Below are 24776 nucleotides of genomic sequence, written 5' to 3' on the forward strand. Positions count from 1 at the left end.
GAGGGTCGAAGGTGGTGATGAATGATGGTGGTCTATCATTGGCTCTTTTTTCCACTATGAAGGGTTTTAACTTCCAGGACCTGAAACGTGACCCTTGTAGTTCTGTGATGTTTTTAACTTTTGTTTACGTTTCTATTACCGTATTATAATCAGTGGTGTAAAGTATCGTACATTTACTCAAGTACTGTACTTAAGTACAGTTTCGGGGTATTTTTTACTTTACTGGAGTATTTCCCATTTTCTGTACTTTTACTTCTACTCCAATACATCTCAGAGGCAACTATTATACTTTTACTGAAAATAGCCGATCTACAAGCTCAAAATGCGCCGACATTTTGATACCAATACTTTTGTACTTTTACTGAATTTTGAATTCCAGACTTTTACTTTTTACTTGTAACAGAGTATTTCTACATTGCAGTATTGATACTTGACAATTGGAAATACTCCACTAAAGTAAAAATACCTCAAAATTGTACTTAACACATCGGGTGCCAAACACGGTCTGAACCGTGTGTTTACATAGTGGCGGTTCCGCCGCTTCGGTGCCGAACACGGTCTGAACCGTGAGTTCATTTTTTTTGGTTTTTTTTTCGTTTTTCTCCGCGCGGGCGGGGCTAGAGCAGCTCTGGGAGCACCCATTGTAATCCTGCGAAGGAAGTGCCAGATCGCTCACCGGAAACAAATTTTTTTCCCCCATCCGCTTCCTGTCTATTTCCTACTTTGAAACGCCTATATCTCCGAATCTGTTGCCTGTGGGGAAAACCGGTCATGCGCGATGCGCGATCCCCCCGTTGTAACTCGCCAGGGTAATGTTATGGTTCCAGGCTGTAGCCAGGCTCATGGGACAACATGAATCGATGTTTTTTTTTGCGTGGATTTGCTTGTAACGCACGCTGAAGCTTGAAACAGCAAAGCGCAGTCAATGGGGAGAATGCTGGCACCCACGGTAAGTTGTTATGAAAAAATGCTGGCACCCGATGTGTTAAGTACAGTACTTAAGTAAATTTACTTAGTTACTTTCCACCACTGCCTAATGGAAACACATTCAGAACCTGTGTAAAGCGTTTCTTGGCACGGCATGGTTCACTTATTTCTTGTAGTCGGAAAAAGCTGTATATGTGAGGGGTAGGCTATTGATAGGAAATGGGGGTGGAGGGGAGGGGGGGGGGGTCATGTGTTTGCGTCGGTGCAAGTGTGGGTGCAAATAGACAGTTTGTAAAATATCACTTTGGCTCTCTTTAATATATTTATAGATATATATATCTTTATAAAGTCATTTTATACCAAAAAACAAGAAACAAGACATGTCCTTAGATCGACTAGCTATGTACACATGTGCAGAGTGCCTCTGGGACTCAGATAGCGATATAGGGATAATGGGGGGGGGGGGGGGGGTATTTATAGCCTCTACGACTCTTCCTGTGTCCCCAGAGACGCCAGTGACAACTTAGATCTGTCTCTGACCGCCGTGGTGGCATATTTGATGTCATTAGACTCCGGCTCGTGCCTCCGGACGGGCATGGGCGAGGGGCAGGGCGAGGGGCAGTGCTTGGTGGGCTTGCCAGAGGTGTAGGGCACCCGGCCATTCTTCTCGTCTGAAAAAAGTCGTTAATTTCGTCAAAGAACTTACTCATTAGGCTGCCTAAAGCAGTGGTTCTCAAACTTTTCATGTCAAGGACCCCCAAATAGACACTTATTAGCCCGCGGACCCCCATTTGAAAAGATATGCCCATAAGAGAAGATTTTTACGGCTCTAGCTGTGATTTTCAACCATTTTAATTTCAAGGACCCCCCAGTTTGACATGCATTAGGCTACGGACCCACATTTAATGGCATTTATATCTCTGGAACCCCAATTTATATTGTAAAATCAATGTTAATTCAACTCTGAGAGTGCACAAATGGAACCAAATGGACCCGTCCCGTTAGGGTCCATTTGGTTCACATTTGTGCACTCTCAGAGTTACAGACCCATAAGGGTCCATTTGGTTCCTAACTATCTATCATTTAGCTGGGGACCCCCTGGAACTCCCTCAAGGACCCCTGGGGGTCCCCGGACCCCACTTTGAGAACCATTGGCCTAAAGCCACGAGTTATACTTGCATTTGGCCGCGGAGGCCGTGCACCGGAAACAGCCGATCTATAAGCTCAGGACACAACACACTGCTGCGACGGGTTGTGAGCCTACAGATCAGCTGTCATAAATAAGTACACAGACAAGAGGAGAAGAAATGGGCAAAACTATGCGGAAAGAGAGAGGGAGAGAGCAAAAGACAAACAAATGAACAGTGGGGCTTCACAGCAGGATGCGTGGTTACAGACAGACAGACAGACAGACAGACAGAGAGGTGGAGGTGACCAGTGCTGGGCTGTACATTACATATAGTAAAAATTGTATGATATTATATGAAAGAGTAACAAAGCATTGTAATAACTTTAACTTTTACAAAATTGGTAATATTATTATATGACTGTTACTTCACATAGTAACAGTAATAATATTACTATTACTTTAAAGGCATTGTAGGGAGTTCAGACATAATCAAAGAAAAAAACTGTTGTCAAACACCGCCCCTCCAGCAGTTCTTTTCCCCGACCACCAGGGGGTGACGCAGGGGGGACTTTTTAAATGAGTCATGCCCAAAATAGGTTGCCTTATGCGGATACAATTCGCGGAAATGCCCGACCCTACGGTTCTCTGAATTTATATTTTTAAATAGGCTCTTTCATGATAAATTGACCACATATATGAAGCTAAACAACTAAATTCTATCCAAACGATTTTTTAAAAGTAAATTATGTGCCTCAAAAAAGAAGTTTGAGAGCGTTTTAAAACCGAAAGTAAAAAGTTGATACGGGCACGGACGCGCACGGACACGCACATGCGTGCGTTAATTTACGACCCGGACATAAACAACATGAACATAAACAGAAGGGAAAATACGGATTTCAGACAGAGGACTGTGTTTCAATGAAGGAAAACACCCCAGCATCATTATATAGTGGCTGATAGAGGGGAGAAAATGCAAAAAATATATATATACATATTTTTTAAATTTAGGCTTAATGTTCCCTACAATGCCTTTAAGAAAGGGTTATTTATATTATTATTGCATATTCTTCTCTATTCCTTATAGCCTCACTTCTTGCCAATTAATATTTTTTGATACACACACACACACACACACACACTCATGCGTGTGCTCTCGCTCGTTTGGGCTTGTTTTCATAGACCTGGTTGCTTGATTCTCTCGCAAAATCTGGCAACACTTGTGGGCAGACAGACGTGGGGCTGCTGGAACTGCCACAGCAGAGCTATGAAATGTGTGCTCTCCCATGTCTCATGCAAACCCAATGAATAATTGAAGTAAAGTAGCCATTTAGCTGCTGGAATCTACTGGGCCTCTCAGTCAAACCTTCAGTCATATCACAGGCTTCTGTGTCAGATTTATGACAACGTGTAACTGTGTTACATAACACTACTTAATATCCTTAATGCAAAGCCCAGCTGAGCTTCCGCGCTGCGAATAAAGGCATCGCCCTGTACGCACGAGACATCAACTATATGACAAATTTTTGATGGCGAGTATTTCACATTTTCGCATCATTTCTTTTGTCACGCCCCCGGTGTGTAAAAGGCCTTAACACAAAGGATTCTCCCGTGTAGCCTATGTGTGTGTGTGCATTTCAATACATTTGTTTTCTATGAGGATTTAATGGTTCCACTGCTTGCAGGGGAAAGTAAAGTAGTGAAGGAACATCAGACATGAGAAACGACGCGAGTGAAAGAGTTGATGTTGCTTTGTGTTAATGGTGACAACACAGCACATCTCTGGGACCGATCTGTCACACAATGTACTCTTCCCAAATACTTAGCATAACAGCCATTAGTTGCTAGAGTCCTGTGGGCCCGCTAATGAACGGTGACAGCATCAGTGCACGCACACACACACACACACACACACACACACACACACACACACACACACACACACACACACACACACACACACACACACACACACACACACACACACACACACACACACACACACACACACACACACACACACACACACACACACACACACAGGATAGGATAATGCTACTGAATCTGCTTCCAAAAAGCCTCAGTGCCTCAAACAGACTGCTTGACAATCACTGTATACTCTGCCCGGGCCTGAAAACTGCCAAAAGTAGTTTGGATCTAGGGTGGAAATGTGTGTGTGTGTTGGCTTTGATTCCCCCATTATCCAGCTGGAGTAACCACATACTCTCTACGATGTTCTTTCGTCCACATAATTCCATCTCCTCATCTCAAGCTCAATCAGTCTATTCTGAACAATTAGACGATACTCATGAAACTTAAAGGTAGGGTAAGTGATTTACTTTTGTTTAAATAAGTGTTAAATAGCTCTATATTCTGATAGTACTCATTGCTAGAGAGTGTTTGTTCAGTAAAAGGAGTCTCCCATGTCTCTCCAGTTCTTTATTAAACAGAAAATGCATTTTCAGTGCTCTCTCCTGATTGGCTTAAATGTTGTCACCTAGCTGAAAATGTACTATATTCTGTTTACTAAAGAGCTGGAGAGACCCCTGTGACCGAACAAACTCTCTGTAGCAATTATTACTATCAGAATATAGTACTTTAACCTTTTTAACAAACAAAAAAATATATACCAAAAAATATCACTACCTTTAAGCCCCTATATACTTTTCAAAAATAGCTAAAACAGCCGATCTACAAGCTCACATCGCGCCGCGCTGTGAGCTTGTAGATCGGCTGTTTTCTCTATTTTCGAAAACAGTGTGGTACAAAGTGGTTAATGAGCATTCTCGTCTTCCTAAACAATAAAACACTGCAGTCCGAAAACAGAGCAGTCCGACTGTCCTCTAGTCTAAATCAATGGCACTAAAATCTTCCTCACTCCATTTTCCTCTCTTCTCCCTCCCCTCGTCCCCGCTTTGTTTCTTCCTGCAGCCCTCCCATTGTCTCCCTCAGTTCTCCCAGGTATACTGCTGTGACTGGTGATTAAGGGACATAATGACCAGAATTGATGAAGTTCTTTGTTTGCCACAGCCTCTGTTGTGCAAAGCCGGTCTATTGTCGGTCTAAACTCTATTCTTAATTCCCGCTACAGGGGCTTTTATGCATTTTTTTTTTCTTCCACGGGCCCTTTGCCCTGGCTGTCAGCTAGCGTAGGAGGTTATACAGTCATGGGTAGGAGGGTATCAATCCTCAGCAAACGTCTAACAATGCTTTCAATTATATAGCTTAGCGCGTGCTGGACTGTTAAAGACAGCCTTTGATTATTACCGTGGGAAGATGTAACCCTATTAACCCTGTCTACACAGGTGGCACAGGGAAAAGATTTACTGACAGAATTGTCTACTTTCACACGCCTCAAACGGTCCATCCAGACTGCAAGAAACTCGACAGCAAGAGTTGTGTTTTTTCCCCCCTGAGCAATGCCCTGAATAATGAGAAAAACGACCAGGTCAAACGTCACCCTTCCATCAATCTGGGAACCCATCGCCAAATGAAAAGGAAAAACAGCGCCCTCTGCTATTTTTTACTCTCTCACTTGGCTCTGGGAGAGGGTATATGGTGGACCCGTGCGCAAGGAAACCGGGGTTTTGGTCTGCCTTCAGTCTTTCACTTCCGGTGGTGCGACTATGTTTTCATTCCCACTAACAATATTTCTACACGGAACACTAACACCACTTCTCCCAGAGAACATGGATCGTTTTGGTTATAAGCCCACTTGTTTCTATGATGAAAGAGCAAGTTAAAATGTGAATATCTTTCCGTGGTTGTCTGCTCCGAGGACGCTATTGTTAAATGAGTTTCGGTTTTGTTTTTAGTGGGAAGCAGTAAGACAGTAAATCCCGCCCACTACATTTGATTGGGTAAAGCGCGGCCTGCTTCCTGATCTGAAGGCACGCCCACTTGTAGGTCAGTGCGTACACGTTATGACGACCCCTCGCCGACAGATTCGATCGGAGAGCAGAATCTGTTCTTGAGAGATTACCCTTCCATCGGTAAAACACGTTTTGCTACAGAGCACACACTTGCACGCCACACATAACCACTGAGTAATTGTACTGAATCTGGCTCAAACAGTCTGCTTGAGAATTGTACACTACAACACCATCATTAACTAATAAAAACACTTTAAAGGAGTAGTTCACCCAAAACATTTCTTATTTTGTATCAATTATACACCCCATGAAACCTTGAATTCATGTCGATTTTTTAAGTTTTTGTCACATTCCTGAGCCAATAATTTGATGACCAGTGGAGTCTCCGCTACTGACCAGCCACCTGGTCATCGAATTATTGGCCCAGGAATGCGACAAAAACTGAAACATCTCCATGAATTCAAGGCTTCATCGGGTGTGCAATTGATAGAAAATAAGACATTTTTGGGGTGAACTACTCCTTTACTAATGACAAAGGTTCAATTTAATAAGTAAGCTACACTATCCTTAGGTTGGAAGCGTTGGAAAGGTCTGGGCAATGGTTTATTGGGATGAGTATTTCTCTCTTAAAAGAATGATGCTCACTCTTGACCCGACTCAAATGTTTATGGTCATGATTCATCTTGTAGTTTGTTGCCATGATGGTTCTTAAAACTTTTTATAAAGTAAAACGTCTATGGACTAAATTAAAAGGAAATTCACTTCTGTTCAAAAAGGTATGTTCTATTAAGGGACCAGCCTGACATATTGAGGCTGTTAGGAGAGACAAAGACAGGCAGAGAGCCCCAGGCTGGACAGGATGAAGTGGTGGAGAGTAACACAACCCGATGAAAACCTCTGCAATGATAACTTTCAGAGTAGCAGTGCAAAAGATTTGTTTTTTGTTTTTAATTAAGTCAAACTAGTTGTCTTTCCCTTTGTTCGCCAGCAGATGGAGCTGTTGTCAAGAGGATGGAGAGTGACCGATGCACACACAAGAACACAATAGTGATGATGACTCACGAGGAACGACATGATTAAGAGGAGAAAGGGGGATTGAGAGGAACGTCTCTTTTCTGTTTCTTCTAGATTGTGCTCGTTTGGGGATAAAACAGGGCAGAATAGGTTCATAGGTGTCTTGGGGACCTTGGGGAGCCCTGCATGTTGCTAGAAGAACAACGTAGGGCTCTGGGTTGTCGCAGCTAAATGTATTTATTGGAGGTCGGAGGTTGGGTAGTAGCCTTAAAAAATACGACTTGTTGACTTGAATGACTGACTCTTCCTACGGTACCTCCTTAGCGCTTGGGGGAAGGGAGGTTAGGAGGGGAGGGGAGGGGTGCAAGCAAACGCATGCGGACTGGGGACAGGAGCACTTTTTTTGGGACGCAGAGAGGGGGCTAGAGAAGGAGAACCGAAGCACAGAGAGGAGGGGAGCCAGTGTAGGAGGCACTATATAGGAGAGGTTAGTGAGGGAGGATGAAGCTACTGTCGCATGACGCCCGTTGCACACTGAAAATAGCAGACTTACAAGCTTGTAGGTCTGCTATTTTTCGGCGTGCAACCAAAGGGTGACGTCTTTTGGAATGGTACTGTAGGTGGTGGTGAGGGGGGTGGGGGGATGTTATTGTCGAGCTCTTATCTCCGTATTTAAAGTTTTTTGTTTTTTACGTAAATTAATGCCCTACTTGATCATACTACAGCGTTACACAAAAATAGCAGATCGACAAGCTCGTCGATCTGCTTTTTGATACTTTTGAATTTGAATCCCGAAAAGTTTTGGACGTCATGAGGTGTCCACCCGACAGAGACGTTATACTCCGATATACCTAACGGTGTCGCTGCACCGGGGGACTGATTTTCACGTTAATATCCGACGCATGGCGTCGCGTTATTAGCTTGTCAATCAGTTATTTTGGTCACGCGACACCGTGGTTGTGTGACGGAGTTTAAACTTCTTCTTTTTTTAACTCACCAGACAGCTGCTGGACCCCAGGCTGGTCGTGTGTGCTTAACAACTGACTCTGAATCGTCTCCACCACCCTCTTGAACCGCCGGCTGGGCCCTACACACACACACACACACGCACACGCACACGCACACACACACACGCACACACACACACACACACACACACACACATTATATCATTATTACTTTGCTTGTGAGGACCTTAACTAATCCAGTGCCACATGACGTCAAAGACGTCACGTGGCCTGACGCCTCGTGTGCCACATGGCGTCAAAGACGTCATGAAAAAAAATAAATAATAATAATATATATATTCTTTTTTCCCCACATTTTTTGGGGGGGAAAAACATGTTCAGAACCCAAGATATGATGATTTGAAGATGTGCTGCTCCAACTTCTAACTTAAAAAGGCTGTATCTCGGCTCCTAAGCACTTTTTTTTACAATGAATTTTAGCTGTGGCACTCAGAGCCAAAATTCCATAAATAAGCTGGGCACTGAATGAGTTAATCACAATTGCAGATCTACTAGCTCGGCTATTTTCCGGTGCATGACACGGGCATGAATACAACCCTAACCCCTAACCTAGCCTCTAAATGTCTAATAATCCGGAGGTTTTCCTGGTCCTCACAATGTCATTTTCTCAAATTATACTGTACTTGTGAGGACATTTGGTCCTCACAAGTACAGTAACAAGTACAACACACACACACACACACACACACACACACACACTCACACTCACACTCACACTCACACTCACACTCACACTCACACTCACACTCACACACACACACACACACACAAAATGACACCGAAATAAATATATGGCAGGCAGAGAGCGAGGCTTCAGTGGATGCCTGCTGTGTACATGGTCAGTGGACCAGCAGGACCCAAATAGCCTGCCATTACGGCACATTCAGTGCCCGGCACGGCTCCTCCTGTACATGTACCTGTAGACACATGCTCAGAGAGACAGAGAGAGAGAGCACAGTATTGTGTGTGTGTGTGTGTGTGTGTGTGTGTGTGTGTGTGTGTGTGTGTGTGTGTGTGTGTGTGTGTGTGTGTGTGTGTGTGTGTGTGTGTGTGTGTGTGTGTGTGTGTGTGTATGGCGCTCGATCCGTGCCACGTCAAACCTTGACGCGTCACATGAACGCGTGATTTTTGTATTGCTCTGCACTGTACCGTGTGAACTTGTTATTATTTTCCCATTGACTCACAATGGGTACGCGACGCGATGGGACGTGCATGCGTGCACGCGTACCCTTCCCCCGTGCCCTACGCGGGTTACACGTTAACACTTAGTTTATGCGTTTTTAGCGAACGCACGCATCAACGCATGCATTTTTTTTGGGGTCACGCGACTACAGGAGGCAGGCAATGAGGGCTGCACAAAATCACACGTGCATATTGTTGATGCACAGCACCGTGCGTGCGTGTGTGTGCATGACAGATGACTGTCAAATAAACCGTCATGGTGATTATAGCGTGTGTGTGTGTGCAGTGTTATCAAAATAGACCGTCACACGTGATTGTTGTTGTTTCACAGCACCGTACGTGCGTGTGACACGTTCTATATAAAGTAGCTACACTTTAATACGAATAATAAAGATCATCTCTCATCATAGGCCTACCTCATGAATGAGTTTGTGCGCAGATCCAGGCTCCATTAAAGGCTTGCATTTATTCTATGATGCTTTTTGTCCCCATATAGAAGCTAATAACTGTATTCATCTTTAAAACTCGTGTGAGACTTTCATCAGAAGTCCATCATTTGGGGTTTATTGGTCAGTCAAAGAGACAAGGGCCACATGGGCAGACCATGAAGTGCTGTGGGCATATAACTGTCATTGCGCACGGCGGCCTCTCCAGCACCTCAGGTTGACACAATTATAAATAATTATAGCCTATAATAAAAAGCTATGCAGATGGATGGATCATGGATGCTCTATTGATAATCAAAACTTGCGAGAGAACTTGCGACCAGCGGTGTCCACAATCTCCACATTATCCCCCCTCATATAAACTTGGGTGCAAAATATGGCATAACTGACCGGTGATTAGCCTACCAAGTCCGATCCAATTCAAACATGTCTGCGACTGCAACTTAATTTGGTTCATAAAAACACAGTCTAGGGGAATTATGAAAATGTACTTAAAGTACCAAAAGTAGGCTAGAAGTAGGCTACCCATTTCACAAGTTTTCAAATAAAATATAAAAATCAGCAGATCTACAAGCGGAGGGTCACTGGACATGAACGCGTCTCCTGCCCGCAACAAAAAAAAAGACGAGAGAGAAAGGGGAAGAGAGAGAGAGAGGGGGGGAGAGAGAGAAAGATAGAGAGAGAGAGAGAGGGGGAAGAGAGAGAGAGAGAGAGAGAGAGAGAGAGAGAGAGAGAGAGAGAGAGAGTGAGTCACGGCCCTCTCAATCAATCAATCTCGAAAGCAGTCCAAGTTCATGTTCAGTTCAATACCATTGCTGTTGCAAATTCCAAGCCATATTGAAGTATAGGATAATCCACAATGAAATGATCGTCCCGTGGTGATTGATCACAGAGTAATATTGTGGCTTTTCCAACAATCTAAAACTAAAGCCACAGTTTTTGATCAGGGGGCAGGCTGGCAGGGGATGTATGTATAGTCTCGTGTCTCGCTTTGTTTAGGCTATACAATTAATCGCAGAAATCCAAGAAGTTGCATCAATCACTCCACAATGCGTCGAATCGCCATGCATTGTGAGCTTGTAGATCGGCTATTTTCAAATGGCCGAAATGTGTATAGGGCTGAAGTTAGCCCTGAAACATGACTGTCATACCATGACAGTCATGGTGCCATGTCCCCCCAGTTTATAGCGGTGTTCGATTTTTTTTTACATTGCCAACTCTCACATGTACACAAACGTTCAGATTTCAAATATAAAGTGCTTACCCCTGAGCCACGGATGTTACAGGGCGATCCGGACCGCGATAAGTACCCGTATCTCCCGTATTGTTAAATAAAAAGCATTTTATCCCATCGCCAGCCTTTTCCTTTTTTTTTTGGTAATGTATCAGAGTGCAATACACCTCCCAACCATTAGTGTCGCATGGTTGAAAGTATCGGAGAAAAATTGGAGAAAATGGCTGGCGATCGGATTAAATTTTTTATTGAACAATACGGGAGATACGGCTACTTATCGCGGTCTGGATCGCCTTGTAACATCCATGGCTCGGGGTTAAGCACTTTATGTTTCAAATCTGAACGTTTATGTTCATGTGAGAGTTGGCAATGTAACAACAATCGAACACCGCTATAAACCAGGGGGACATGGCACCATGACGCTTGCGTCATGAGAACCATGGCGAGGGCTGAAGTGTGTTTAGTGATAATAACCAATTACCAAGATATAACAAGTAGGCTACTAACTAAAGTTTTCAAATAATTATAGTGGAATAGGCTAAAAAAGTACAATATTTGCCTCTAAGATGTAGTGGAGTAGGAGTAAAAGTATTGAAAATTGGAAATAATCTAGTAAAGTAAAATTACCTCAAGATTGTACTTAAGTAGGCCTACAGTACTTGAGTAAATGTACTTAGTTAGTTACTTTACACCACTGCGAGAGAGAGGGGCTCGAGTCGCAAAGCGAGTTAATTCAGCCAAAATCTGTCACTTGCGTTTCAAATTGTATTCTTTGATCGGCTGGTGAGTGATATAACTTAACTGTCACAACTTGGTGTTTATAAACATACTTGTGTGTGGATTACGGAGAAATTTGAATGAAGTCTTGATCGGGGAGGCTCTATATACGCACTTATGGATATCTTTATGTCAGTCCGTGCAACGTACGGTTCGCGGCCCCGGCCGGAGCGGCTTGGAGCGGCAGCCGGTCATTGAGTAAATGTAGGCTACTTTATACTTTACAGGAGGAGGAGTACTTCCAATTTTCAATACTTCTACTTCTACTCCACTACTTCTCAGAGGCAAATATTATACTTTTACTGCACTATAATTATTTATTATATATATATAATTATTGTTTACAAAACTCACATTAACCACTTCACACCCCATATAATATACAAGATTTGTATTTGTGAAATGGGACATTCTGCATAATGAATATTAGCCTACTTTCTACTTTTGGTACTTTAAGTACATTTTGGTGCTCCGTGGCGGGGCGGGTTATGAAAAAAACCTGACCCGCGCATCACTGCCCCCCAGAGGTGTCCCCGGACCCCACTTTGAGCACCAATGCGCTCATCTTCAACAGGAGTTGGATGGGATGAATACATAAACGCATTTTGATTGGTCAAAGGTCTAGCAGTCACCAGCGAATTTCCGCAAAATATGACTGCTGTCCGAATAAATAAAAGACGCATTTTCGAATTAATGAGGCCATAACATAACATAAATAATGGGAACAAACGATACCGAACAAACTTCAGTAATATTGCTCTGGCGGAGCTGCAGCTGATATAGATATAGAATGGCCACTCCGGTTGGGTCTCAGAAGTGTGTGAGTGATAAACGTAAATTATATAATTAATTTGGCCTGCAATTATCTAATGCTGCCAGAGAGAACCACAATGTTCTCTATTTCTCGCAAAAGTCTAGAAAGACATGTGTCCATGGCACGTCAGTGCGCCCCAGCCATGATTTTTTATTGTATAATAGAAGGCATGGGCATTTTAGCATTTTTGGTTGTGCATGTTATAGTGCCCTTGATATCAAAACGTTTCCCCGTTAGTGGTGCGTAAAAGTGTGGTTCTTTTCGGTGAAATGACATTGTGCGCATCGGGCGCATCTGCTTTCGGGGATTTGAGTCAAAAATGATGATTCTGGCATTTTAGGGATGAGATCTGATTTGACAACTGTTTGTCTTATATTAGGAGGATGTTTGTAGACAACTCTGGGCATGTCCTTGAAAGTAGTGGCCAATTTTGGGTCGCTACTGAGGATATACCAATGTTCCTTTATTGTGCGTTCAAACTCCTTACCGGGCTGAATATTGTACAATGCATAAGGGAGCGTTACATGGGGAGGCGTCCCGTTCGGACTGTAGGGTATAGTCCGAACGAGTCTGTTTGGTCTGGAGTCACCTGAATACAGGAAAATTAACTAGAGAGTTCACAGAATAAATACAATTTTGAATTAGAGCAATCTCTTGAGAAATGACATGGTGTCGGGGAACTGAGGCAAGAGGAGGCATCATAACATACACCGGACCCGACATTGGTATCATAGGCCTACTGTAGGCATAGGCCTATAGCTTTGTATTGCCTTGAAATAAAATATTATTTGACAGACATGGCTATAGCCTACATGTTACTGATTATTTGGAATGTTATATTATTGCAACCGCTGCAATATTGATTGTAATGGATGCATAAAACTCAATGGAGGGAAAGGGCGCGCACAGTGCACCATGCGTAATGGAGCGAGGGAGGGAGTGCTATGACATATAACAACGGTAATAACAACGGTTATAACAACGGACTAATGTTAAAGTCCGTTGTTACTCACGCCATAATCCTCTCAGGAGCATTGCATGTAAAATCCAAGACATATACAGTCAATATAGTCTAATAGGCTGCTTTTAAATCTACAATAAAATGACAACGGATTGTCCCCTCTCCTGCTTGTCGTTCCGTGATGATTTCTACTTTTTTCTCACCATCATGCACTCTTATAATATCAACCATTAAGCACAGTCAGCTGGCTGGTGTCAATTATCTTTCTATACTCAATGACAGCTGCATGGAGGAGACCCAGGAGAGTAGACCTCAAAACAATAAAATAACCAAATAAATATCCTAGGCTAAATTTCGTATACCGGGCAATTATATCAATGAGAGAGCGAGAACGAGAGAGAGAGAGAGAGAAACGGAGCGAACGGAACCATTCAACACCATACAGGTTCGGTTTAGCTCAGGATAGACAATTCATATTTTTTTCCTGCCCTTTGATAGGCTATACTGAGAGAACATTAAATTACAACTAGATAGATACAGTGAGTGTGTCCAATCCTACTACAACAGCACTACAAGGGACATTCATTCCAATATAAAATAAAGTTGCAGCGGGGATATCATTAGGCTATACATTAGAGGCAGCTGCGCATCATTGTTAAAGTAACACATTTAACATTCGACCCATGAACTTCGACGCTGACGGCCCCAACGGAGGTTGCACCCTCCGTTTTTAAAAAGAATCCTGCAAGGATGACAGACCCTGCATTCAACCCGTGTGTGCACCGTGCGCTACTCTGCGCAGAAAGAGGGTTCTCGTCACAGTGAATGAGTTACAGCATGTTTCAAAGCTTTTTCATAATAATACAAGAACAACGTGACATTCGGCATAATGACTAGCCTATACGTTCTACTTAAGTATATTTTGATGCCAATACTTTTGCCATAAATGAGCGTGCCTTCTTTCATAGACTGTAAGTGTTGCGCTCTCTCTCTCTCTCTCTCTCTCTCTCTCTCTCTCTCTCTCTCTCTCTCTCTCTCTCTCTCTCTCTCTCTCTCTCTCTCTCTCTCTCTCTCTCTCTCTCTCTCTCTCTCTCTCTCTCTCTCTCTCTCTCTCTCTCTCTCTCTCTCTCTCTCTCTCTCTCTCTCTCTCTCTCCATTTATTATAATGACCATGAGCGGTCCGGTGTTTATGTATTATTATTTATTATCATAATGACCATGTGCGAATGCGCAGTGACGTCATCGTACCTACATGAGAAATGTGACAAGTATTATAGGCTAGTTTTACCGTGTCTGGTACCAATACAAAAAAATAAACTGGTCTGAAATAGATAAATATATAGCTTACAATGGCGAAACAATATTATTTATTATTATTAGGCTATTTAGTTAATTTAATGCGGGGTATTTAGAAACAAATATTAATATCTAAATTGTATCAATGCCACTAACCTGGATACATGGATGTGATAATAATTTTATATTTTTTAGGCTACACGATCACACAACGCGATGCAGCACATATATCAGGCCTCAGGCGTTCACATGATGCGGTGCAGCACACCACAATAATCACGCCTGCTTTCTGCGCTGAACGCACGCACACACGCACGCACGCACGCATAAAAAAAACCCAAGTCACATTACACGACACGTTCACACGCTGATGCAACACGTCACGCTTGCTTTCGTGTAGTGTATGCGCAGAACGCACGCACACACGCACGCACGCACGCATTAAAAAAAATCACACGTTCATGTGACGCGTCAAGGTTTGACGTGGCACGGATCGAGCGCCATAGTGTGTGTGTGTGTGTGTGTGTGTGTGTGTGTGTGTGTGTGTGCTCACCTGAGAGCAGGGTGAAGGTGACGGAGTAGATGCCGTTCTCCTTGGTGGCGGCCGTGCTCTCCGTGTAGGTGATGTCTACCTGGAACTTGACCGGCTTCTGGAAGACAGTGGGGCCCGCCGTGGACTTGTACTCTGCCCGGAAACTGGTCTGAGAGATCACACTGTGGCTCAGGCTGGGGATCTGGGGAGGGAGAGAGAGAATAAAGGAGAAGAAAAAGGGTTGGGGTGAGTATAAGACAGAAATAAATGGAGAGACTGGCGTAGGGATAAAAAATAGAGCGAGATACACACAACGCAGGAAGAAGAAATAATGAGTAATGAGTTTATAAGTAGGCCGCGTTCCTGTTTAATTCTGTATAACAAGCTTCTTGCGCATGACAGTGAATAAAAACCTGTATTAAAATAACCCGCACACACTACGAGGCACTGATGATGAAGCTCTGAGGAGGTTAGTACTGTACTAACCTCATGGGAGTCGACCGTCTGAAGCTCATGACATTTTAACCACTTAAACCCCAGCATCCGAATATTGTGCTTGTCGATCGGCTATTTTCAGCGAAAGCTTTCCCGACAATAACGGGAAACAGAAAAGACACTATACTAGCATAGAGCCCTGAGGGGTGCATTTCGCCTTTCCGACATGTCGCCTTTCCGACGTTAACGAACCCTATACCTAACCCTAACCCTAACCCTAACCGCATGCGGAAGCCACTAGTCGGAGTGGCGAGATGTCGGAATGGAAGGAGCACCCCAGCCCTGAGTGACTCCGCTCAACCATATGGGGTTTAAGTGGTTAACCACTTTCAACCTGGCGTCCTCTGTGTTGGACATGTCATCATATAGGCAAACATTTTCCAAAAATCTGATTTTCAGAAACTTTCAAAATGATCAAACTTTTCAAAAAGTGTCAAAGGTTTTCAGGAATGCTCAAATACATTAATGTTCAAAGTTTCACTTTGTTTTTGCAATTTCGCCCGAAATGAATTTGTACGCCTCATGAACAGGTTAGCTCCGAGACTGACACTTTTCTTTTTCCCAAAGTGCCAGTAGAAGGGCTTGACGTTCCATTAACGTGACTATACTGAAAGGTATTAATAATTCTGCCTTTTCATCTCTGGTGCCAGTCTCCTGTCTGGGAAAGGAAAAACAGCTGGCCTAAGCTAGAAGAGAAAATAGCTACTGTACCTCCAGGGATGAGGCCAGGAATGGCTTTGACAAGCACCGGAGGTAGCAGAGGTTGCATTTACTTAAGACTTTTGTAAATCTAACTGGGGCTCGATTATGGTTCTGCCGTGTACCCTGGGATACCAGAAGCTGTAGTTGAAGTAGCTGCCTTTACAGATATTATATTACCATGCACCCCTCTGCGCATTTGCGCAAGTGCACAGTTTTAAACATTTACATCTGCATTGCATGTAAATTGATATCACTCTATTCCTTACTCTACATACCGACGGGGGTATATATACACTTACATGTACAAACGTGCACGCACGTATACACGCACACACACGCTCAATACGAGGCGTTCGGGGTAAAAGCATCTATATGCTAATGACCGGCGCTCTGTGTTGATTTTCTGTTGACCTCGAGTGAGAGCGGCAGAGGGAAAATCGAGGAGCAGTTTACTGAGAGGACACATAAATCAGAGGCATTTTAGCAAACACACGGAGGGCCCTGCCTCGCTGCAAAAGCCAATCAACGCTCCCGTTAGAAGTAGGCAAAGACCTCTGTCAGGCTACAGGTAACCAGGCTAATACTGCAGCCAAGTGCACATGTGTAGGTATAGACTCTAGGGAAGATGAGGTACAGAAGACAGACAGTAAATGCACTGTCAAATCCCTTGTGTTCATTAAACTCTGAGCGTATAAATGTAACCGTTACATTTGTACACTCAAGAGTTACAAATGCTGGGGCGGCACCTGTCAGCAGGGAATGGTGGGCGGGAGGACGTCCTCCCGCTGGGGGCTCCTCACAGCCAGGTGAGTCAGTAGGATACATCATCGACGGTCACTCGTAGTCGAGTATGACTGTCCTCCCTCTTGGTCCTTGTGGGTCTTCAGGTGGGCATAGAGGCCGATTCTGGACCCGATTATTCTTGTGCAGTGTGGACAGGGGAATGTAGTGGTGGTGGGTTTGGGTTGGAGCTGTTTGGTGGTTGCTCTCTCCTTCCTGAGTCTGCGCTTGTCTTGTGCAGCATGGCGGAGGTCATCATTATATAGTGCAGCACCCTCACGGACAAGGTTTCTCCAGGTCGCCCTGTCTGTTGCCATGTCTTCCCAAGCTTTTAGGTCTATGTGGCACTTCTTTAGGTTTGTTTTTAAGTTATCTTTGTACCTCTTCTTTTGGCCTCCAGGGGCCCGTTTCCCTTTAACAAGCTGGGAATAGAGGACTTGTTTTGGGAGGCGAGAGTCAGGCATGCGGATAACATGGCCAGTCCATCTGAGCTGGTTTTGGGCAATGGTGGCAGTGATGGTGGGAATGTCAGCCTCCTCCAGGACGCTGGTGTTGGTGCGCCGATCCTCCCAGCTGATCCTGAGGATTTTTCGGAGGCATCTCTGATGGTATGCCTCAAGTGCCTTTAGGTGCCTGCTGTATGTGGTCCAAGCTTCTGATCCATACAGGAGGGTGGGGAGCACCACAGCTTTATAGACCAAGATTTTGGTCTTTGCTTGGAGGTCGCGGTTCTCAAAGACTCTCTTCCTTAGCCTTGAGAAAGCCCCACTGGCACAGCTGAGGCGGTGGTGTATTTCATCGTCAATTACAGCTTTTGATGAGAGGAGGCTGCCAAGGTATGGGAAGTGGTCCACATTTTCCAGTCTGATGTTGTCAATGGAGATGTTTGGGGGTAGAACAGGCGTACTGCTGTTTGGTGGTGGTTGGTAGAGGATTTGGGTCTTTTTTATGTTGATGGCTAGACCAAGCTGTTTGTATGCTTTCGCAAAGGCTGTTAGGATACCCTGTAGGTCCTCTTCCGAGAGGGCTACAAGGGCGTTGTCGTCCGCATACTGCAGCTCCATGATCGATATGGTGGTGGTTAGACCTTTAGCCCTGAAACGATTGATGTTGAGGAGTTGGCCGTCAGTTCTGTACATGATGTTGACTCCCTGGGGCAGATGCTTGCTTGTGAGATGTAGGATAGCAGCAACAAAGATAGAGAATAGCGTTGGAGCGATGACACATCCCTGTTTGACTCCTGTGTCGACCCGGAAGGGTTCAGTTTCGTAGGATACAACAGCAGTGACAACACACAAATGTGCGTGGGGAGGTATTAATTGGCATAACGACTAAATTGGGGAGAAAAAGAAAAAAACAACAACAACAAAAAAGCAAATGGATACATTGACTGTGTACTATGCACACAGTCAATGGTTCAGAGAGTGCAGGTACGTACTGAGAGAAAGGCGTGGACAATGTCGGCCTTGATGGAGCTGAGAGGCTTGTCTTTGATGACGATGAAGATCTGCTCCTCTTTCTCCAGGTTGATGAAGTTACCAAACCAGGATTTTTTGGCAAGTCTGTAAAAGAATAAAAGTGTCACAATTGTGATAAAAAAGGGATGAAATTGTCTGTATATTGTGTATATATACACATATATATATCGTATATAGACACGCATCCATACATATACACATATGTTCATGCATTGCTCATTGCCGTAAACACCCATTATCAGTCTACTACTTCCATCCCTTTGTGTCTCTCTCTCCCATCTGTCCATTGCTCCCTTTCTCTCTCGCCCCAGAGGTGGGATACACCCGTGAAGATAAAAGGTTGCCTCAAATGGAGGCCAACCTTTCTGCCGCTTTGCAGAAAGAGGGAAATTCATTATTTCTGCTGTGGGAGATGGAACGAAACAAAACGCTGGGTATCCAGTGGGAAATATACCAAAACTGTAAGGAGAGGGGGAGAAAAAAAAACGTTCTCACCTGCTGTGCTGCCATGTGTCTGTAGGTTTGTGTGTGTGTGTGTGTGTGTGTGTGTGTGTGTGTGTGTGTGTGTGTGTGTGTGTGTGTGTGTGTGTGTGTGTGTGTGTGTGTGTGTGTGTGTGTGCGTGTGTGTGTGTGTGTGTGCGTATGTGTGTGTGTGTGTGTGTGTGTGTGTGTGTGTGTGTGTGTGTGTGTGTGTGTGTGTGTGTGTGTGTGTGTGTGTGTACACACGCGCGCGCGTGTGTGTGTGTGTGTGTGTGTGTGTGTGTGTGTGTGTGTGTGTGTGTGTGTGTGTGTGTGTGTGTGTGAGAGAGAGAGACAGACAGAGAGAGCTACAGTAATTGAGGCTCTTGGTGATCAGAACTTAAGAGTCAGAAGAAGGTCAGAAGAAGATGAATTCACTGCTACTATCATAATATACTACCGGTACTCTTACTTCAGGTAATGCCTGATATAAACTTACTAATGCACACTCCTAAAGGACTTAAACATGAATATAGAAAAGCCTTGCCTTTGCCCTCTTCAAAAACACTTGGGCTTGTAGAGGTGCTATTTTAGACGTGCTATTCCAGAGATATGTATTGTAGCTGGGTAAAAGGAGGGGTCAACCAAGTAGCCTATACAGGTTTACGTGGTTAAGATACAGTTTTACATACAACTATATTCAGGCTAGCATGGTCCAGACAGAAGGATAAGGTTGGTGTGTGACTTTTTCATGCCTGTCCGGCGTCCGCTATAGTCTCTCAAGCCAGACTTCCGTCATAGAGACTTTACTTCGGAAGCACTGAAAACGATCCTCCCCGCTGTAAGCAGTCACGTACAAAAAGTACGAAAAGATGACAGCTTTTCCAGAATCGGCTTTCCAGGGGGTGTATAGTTCCAGACTCTACATAGCACTTGGAGATTGCGGAATAGCAGTCTGGCTACGCGAGACTACCTGTCCGCCAGGCCCATCTGTAGCTACCAGAAGGCTTTCTTCATCCAACTCCCTAACCTGTTCCAGCAAGGTGGAAACATTCAAGCCAGCCAAGTCAGTTAGCCAGCCAGCCAGCCACACAGGCATATCCAGGCCAAGATTTCAGCCCCCCCCCCAAAGAGCTGTATGACATCTTCCAGGCTATCTGCCTAGCAGACTGGTCGCTTGAGCGAGCCCTCTTTCTCCAAATCTTTAACCTAAACTCAGCATGCTGGAACTTGAGTTTATGAAACATTCATGCGCCGCAATACAAAACATCACACGATCAAGAGTGAGTCTCTCTGGCCGACTGAAGGCTATAGAGCAGAGGTCTTCAACAGGGGGTCCGGGACCCCTAGGGGGTCCTCAGAGTTACTACAGGGGGTCCGTCAAATCTTTGTGCGATTGGATGTGTTTTTTTTTTTTACATTAACCACTTGAACCCTATTATCCCTATTCTGAAGAGAACTTAAGCCAAAAATAGCCAATCTACAAGCTCACAATGCAAGGCGTTGTGAGCTTGTAGATCCGCTATTTTCGGCAAAGAGGTTTAGTGTTGGTCTATGAAATCAATGAAAATACAATTTTATACAGTATGTAGTGGGGGTCCCTGCTTCATCTCTCTTTCAGCCAGGGGGTCCTTGAGCTGAAAAAAACTTTGAAGACCCCTGCTATAGAGCAAGGAAAGAGGTGGTTACAGACTTGGGAGTGTGTACAAACATACAAGATGATGTATAAGTCAAGTAGACACTCACTCTGGGGAAGACTCTGGTGTTAGGCTTGACATCTCCTCTTGTGTGGGAACTGCAAGGATAAAGCAGCCGGGTCACAGTTCAGACAGCAGTGAGACTTTCACACGACAGGTAGAGAAGCAGGTTAAGGCATCGTTGCTGTCGGGCAGAAAGCTATGATCTCCATTATTCTAACTAAAAAGCATATAGCTTGCTGCTTATCAGAAATGGAAATCAACGGCCTACTTGATCATACTACAGCGTCACACAAAAGCATCAAAAGATCTACAAGCTCGAACGCGTTTGGAGCTTGTCGATCCGCTACTTTTGCTACTTTTGAATTTGAAACCTGAAAAGTAACAGTTTTGGAGGTTTCCACCCGACAGAGACGACATACAGACCAGTGTTCAATTGTATGAATTATATAAGGGGGTTAAAATAGCAGGTGTTACTGATCAAATGTTATTACCCGTGTTGGGGATGACTACTCAAAAAATGTGGTTAACCCTAAGCTATTAATTACTCTACACTGGAAATGGCTAAGCTACATCAAAGCTATACTGTGAGAGAGAAAAGTAGTGCAACTGAGTTAAAGTTATGTCTTAAAAAACTTTAGGTCACAGGTAGCCTCGCATCACCAGTCTTTCCGCCTCGGAGGAAAGCCTGGTATTCGTTATTAAATTGCCTGTGCGATCCGGTATAGGCCACACCTACTGAAAAAAAAAAAAGAAGCAATTCATTTTCCGAAAGTTGCGGGTTCCGGTTTGGTGGAGCCGCTTTGTTTTGGTTCCCCCTGTTTGTTTCCCCAATCCCTATTTAAATGGAATAGAATTTCCCCGTGGGATAACAAAGGTAGACAGACGCTAAATAGTCTCCGGAAAGTACACTCACATTTATATTTCTTTTGTATTTTAAAAATAAGCAAAACATTACATTACATTACAGTCATTTAGAAGACGCTTTTATCCAAAGCGACTTACTATAAGTGCATTCAACATAGGTAGGGAACGAAACTACTACCGAAACTACGCCGCATCAAGGATTTTATTAGGTACGCCCTATTACAATGCCCTTGATCGCGGCCGGAGTTACCGGAGGGTGAGGCTTGCGGGTTCCGGCCGCCTGATGGCGCGGATGGTGACGTAGGGTTACTTCCGCTCCCGACCGGATCATAAACCCGTAAAAGGTATTGATCCCAGGCTAGGTCACAAGGTGAAAAACATGCATTAATGACCTACTCTACTACAGTATGCTGTCTGAAAATCCAAACCAGTAGATGAACAATGAGTTAACATGGCTGCTGTGAAAAGTTACGATCCGTAACTTTTATTGTTATTTCTCTCCCGACAGAGAGAGGCAATTGTCTGAACTACAATAAAGATTGACAGCGCATTTAGTGTCCTAAATTTCTCAATGGAAGAGTAGAGACCACCTCAAACCACTGCAGGATGTGCTAGTTACAGTATATTAACTGCTTGGTCATATACTTGCATGTTGTATAACATACTCTACAGTACCATACACATTGTTTAAAATAACATTTTATTCATTAATATAAGTCCTGGATTGCTGCATTAAATCAGCCTGTGCAGAAACTAGTACTCTCTTTCTTCTGGTGGGGCTGTGGAAATATAACACGAATCTTTGGTCCAAACTACCCCCGATATTTATGGAAACTACTTGAACCCATAGCATCCCTATTTCTGGGGGGAAAGATTCGGCTGAAATAGCAGATCTACAAGCTTGCAGATCTGCTATTTTCAGCGAAGAGGGAAAAAAGGAGGAGACCTAGTATAGACCCCTGGGGGACAAGTATTTAGGTTTTAAGTGGTCAAAAACGACTAGAAAATAGTTACCGGAAACTTTGCTACTACCTTCACTACTTGTAACTCCACTACTCCCCACAGTATTAATATATTGTTAGTATCAGTGGTGTAAAGTAACTAAGTACATTTACTCAAGTACTGCACTTAAGTAAAAAATTAAGGTATTTTTTACTTATACTTTTTTTTTTCTGTACTTTTACTTCTACTCCACTACATCTCAGAGACAAATATTGTACTTTTACTCCACTATAATTATTTGAAAACTTTACTTACTAGTTACTTTGTAGATTTTGATAATTATTACAAAACATACATTAACTACTTATACAGCCCTACCTATACTTTGTCTATTTTCTAATATTTTTAATACATTTTTGACATATAACTTGTGAAACGGGACAATCTGCATAATGAGTACTTTTACTTTTGGTACTTTAAGCATATTTTGATGCCAACACTGCAATGTAGAATATTTCTACATTGCAGTGTTGATACTTTTACTTAAGTAAAAAAAAAATGTAGTACTTTTTCCACCACTTAGTATTAGTATTGCAGCTAGTCTCCAGGTTGCAGTACCTTGCAGTTTCCTGCGGTGGAAGCGTGGCGATCCCAGGAAGCTGTTCTTGATGGAGTTGAGGCGCGTCCTCCAGGGCATGCCTCCGATGGACGGGCTGGGGGGCGGCGTCGGGGTGGGCGTCCCGGCCGGGCTTTCCTTGGGCGTGTGCACCGGGGTTCCCTTGGGAGTGGGGAGGGGGCTGCCTCGTGGGGAGGGGTGAGGGGTAACCTGTATGAGGGGGATACATTTGGGCGGGAGGTCAGCGGCGGACGGAGAAGGAGGAGGAGGCACAGGGTGGAAGTGGTGTAGCCGGATGGGCGACTGGGGCACCGCCGGATTGAAACTGAAGGGCACATAGGGCTGGGGCTGGGGGTAGGCGGCCGAGAGCGGGCGCCGCGCCCGGGGGCTGCCGGGGAGCGGCACAACATTGGGGGTGGTCGGTGGGGAGGACGGGGAGGACGGGGTGGGAGGCACAGAGATGGAGGGCGGCCTCGAGACGGACAGGCGGGTGGGAGGGGTGCAGGGGGTGAAGGGCTCCGATTTGGGGATGGCGGAGGGATCCGGGGCGCCCCCCGGGAGCGGGTTCGAGCGCGTGGCGTGGAGGGGCTTGGGAGCGATTTTGGGCTTGATGGGGAGGGTCTGGGTCTTGTTGAGAGCCGCCGGCAGAGGCTCGAAGTCGGGAGCGAGGGAGTTAGGGGTGGAGATCCGGGGGCCCGCGCTGCGGTGGGGGAGGGGCTCGGGGGAAGGGCAGGGGCTGGTGTTGGGAGACGGCGGCGACAAATCTGGGGACTGCGGCGGAACGCAGAACTTTCTGACAGGCTGGAGGTTTGGAGGATAACGTACGAAACGAAACACGATACGACACAGCCAGGAGCCAAGACAGGGTGGAGGAGGAATAGAGGGAAACACGGTGCACACAGGGACACATGCACACATACACAAATACAGAAGGACAGGTATGACAGAGTGTGACAGAATAAACAGCCACACAGACAGCAGTGGGAGCAGCCAGCCAAGGCATATAGGGAGGCAGGTGACGTGTGTGCACACACACACACACACACACGTACGTACGTATGTACGTACATACATACACACAGGAGAGATGGAGGCATTGCAAAAAAGAAAGAAGACAAAAACAAAACATGCATTTAGCACATTCAATGAGTCAAGTCAAAAAGCAAAGAACACTGCGACAAAATGGAAGTAACGAGAGAACCATGATGTAAGAATTGCAAGTATTGCAAGCATTGGAGGAAAAAAAGCCATAATATGCTCACAAAAGTGGAAGAGAACAAAGCAGGCAGACACAGAGAGACAGGTGTGAGAGACAATAGGACAGACGTGAGAGAGACGAGGGCTGGGACGTTACGTATAGACGAGGGAAATAGAGCAACGGGATGTCTGCTGCTGCTGCTGTGAAACCTGCCTGTATGAGTGAGGTCCCAGTGGCCTGCTAATGTTATAGAGCAGCGATGTCCAACCTGTGGGCCGGGGCCCACTGGTGGGTCGCGAGGATATTGCACGTGGGCCCCAAAATAATTGCCCT

At 44.7% G+C, this 24776-nt stretch overlaps 1 protein-coding gene across 1 annotated transcript in view; it reads right to left on the bottom strand.

Moving 5' to 3' along the window:
• Nucleotides 1–1410: 1410 nt before the first annotated feature.
• Nucleotides 1411–24776, bottom strand: part of LOC311047261 (serine/threonine-protein kinase BRSK2-like) — a gene marked incomplete at both ends in the record, with an annotated part of 303040 nt that continues 279674 nt past the window's right edge. The window contains 7 exon segments of the mRNA XM_084059917.1: nucleotides 1411–1613; nucleotides 1616–1645; nucleotides 7937–8026; nucleotides 15231–15411; nucleotides 18625–18748; nucleotides 20870–20918; nucleotides 23248–24046. Of these exon segments, the coding sequence (XP_083916043.1) occupies nucleotides 1411–1613; nucleotides 1616–1645; nucleotides 7937–8026; nucleotides 15231–15411; nucleotides 18625–18748; nucleotides 20870–20918; nucleotides 23248–24046 (1476 nt within the window).

Source organism: Gymnoscopelus microlampas (assembly GCF_963454915.1).
Source record: "Gymnoscopelus microlampas genome assembly, chromosome: 6".
NCBI classification, from domain to species: domain Eukaryota; kingdom Metazoa; phylum Chordata; class Actinopteri; order Myctophiformes; family Myctophidae; genus Gymnoscopelus; species Gymnoscopelus microlampas.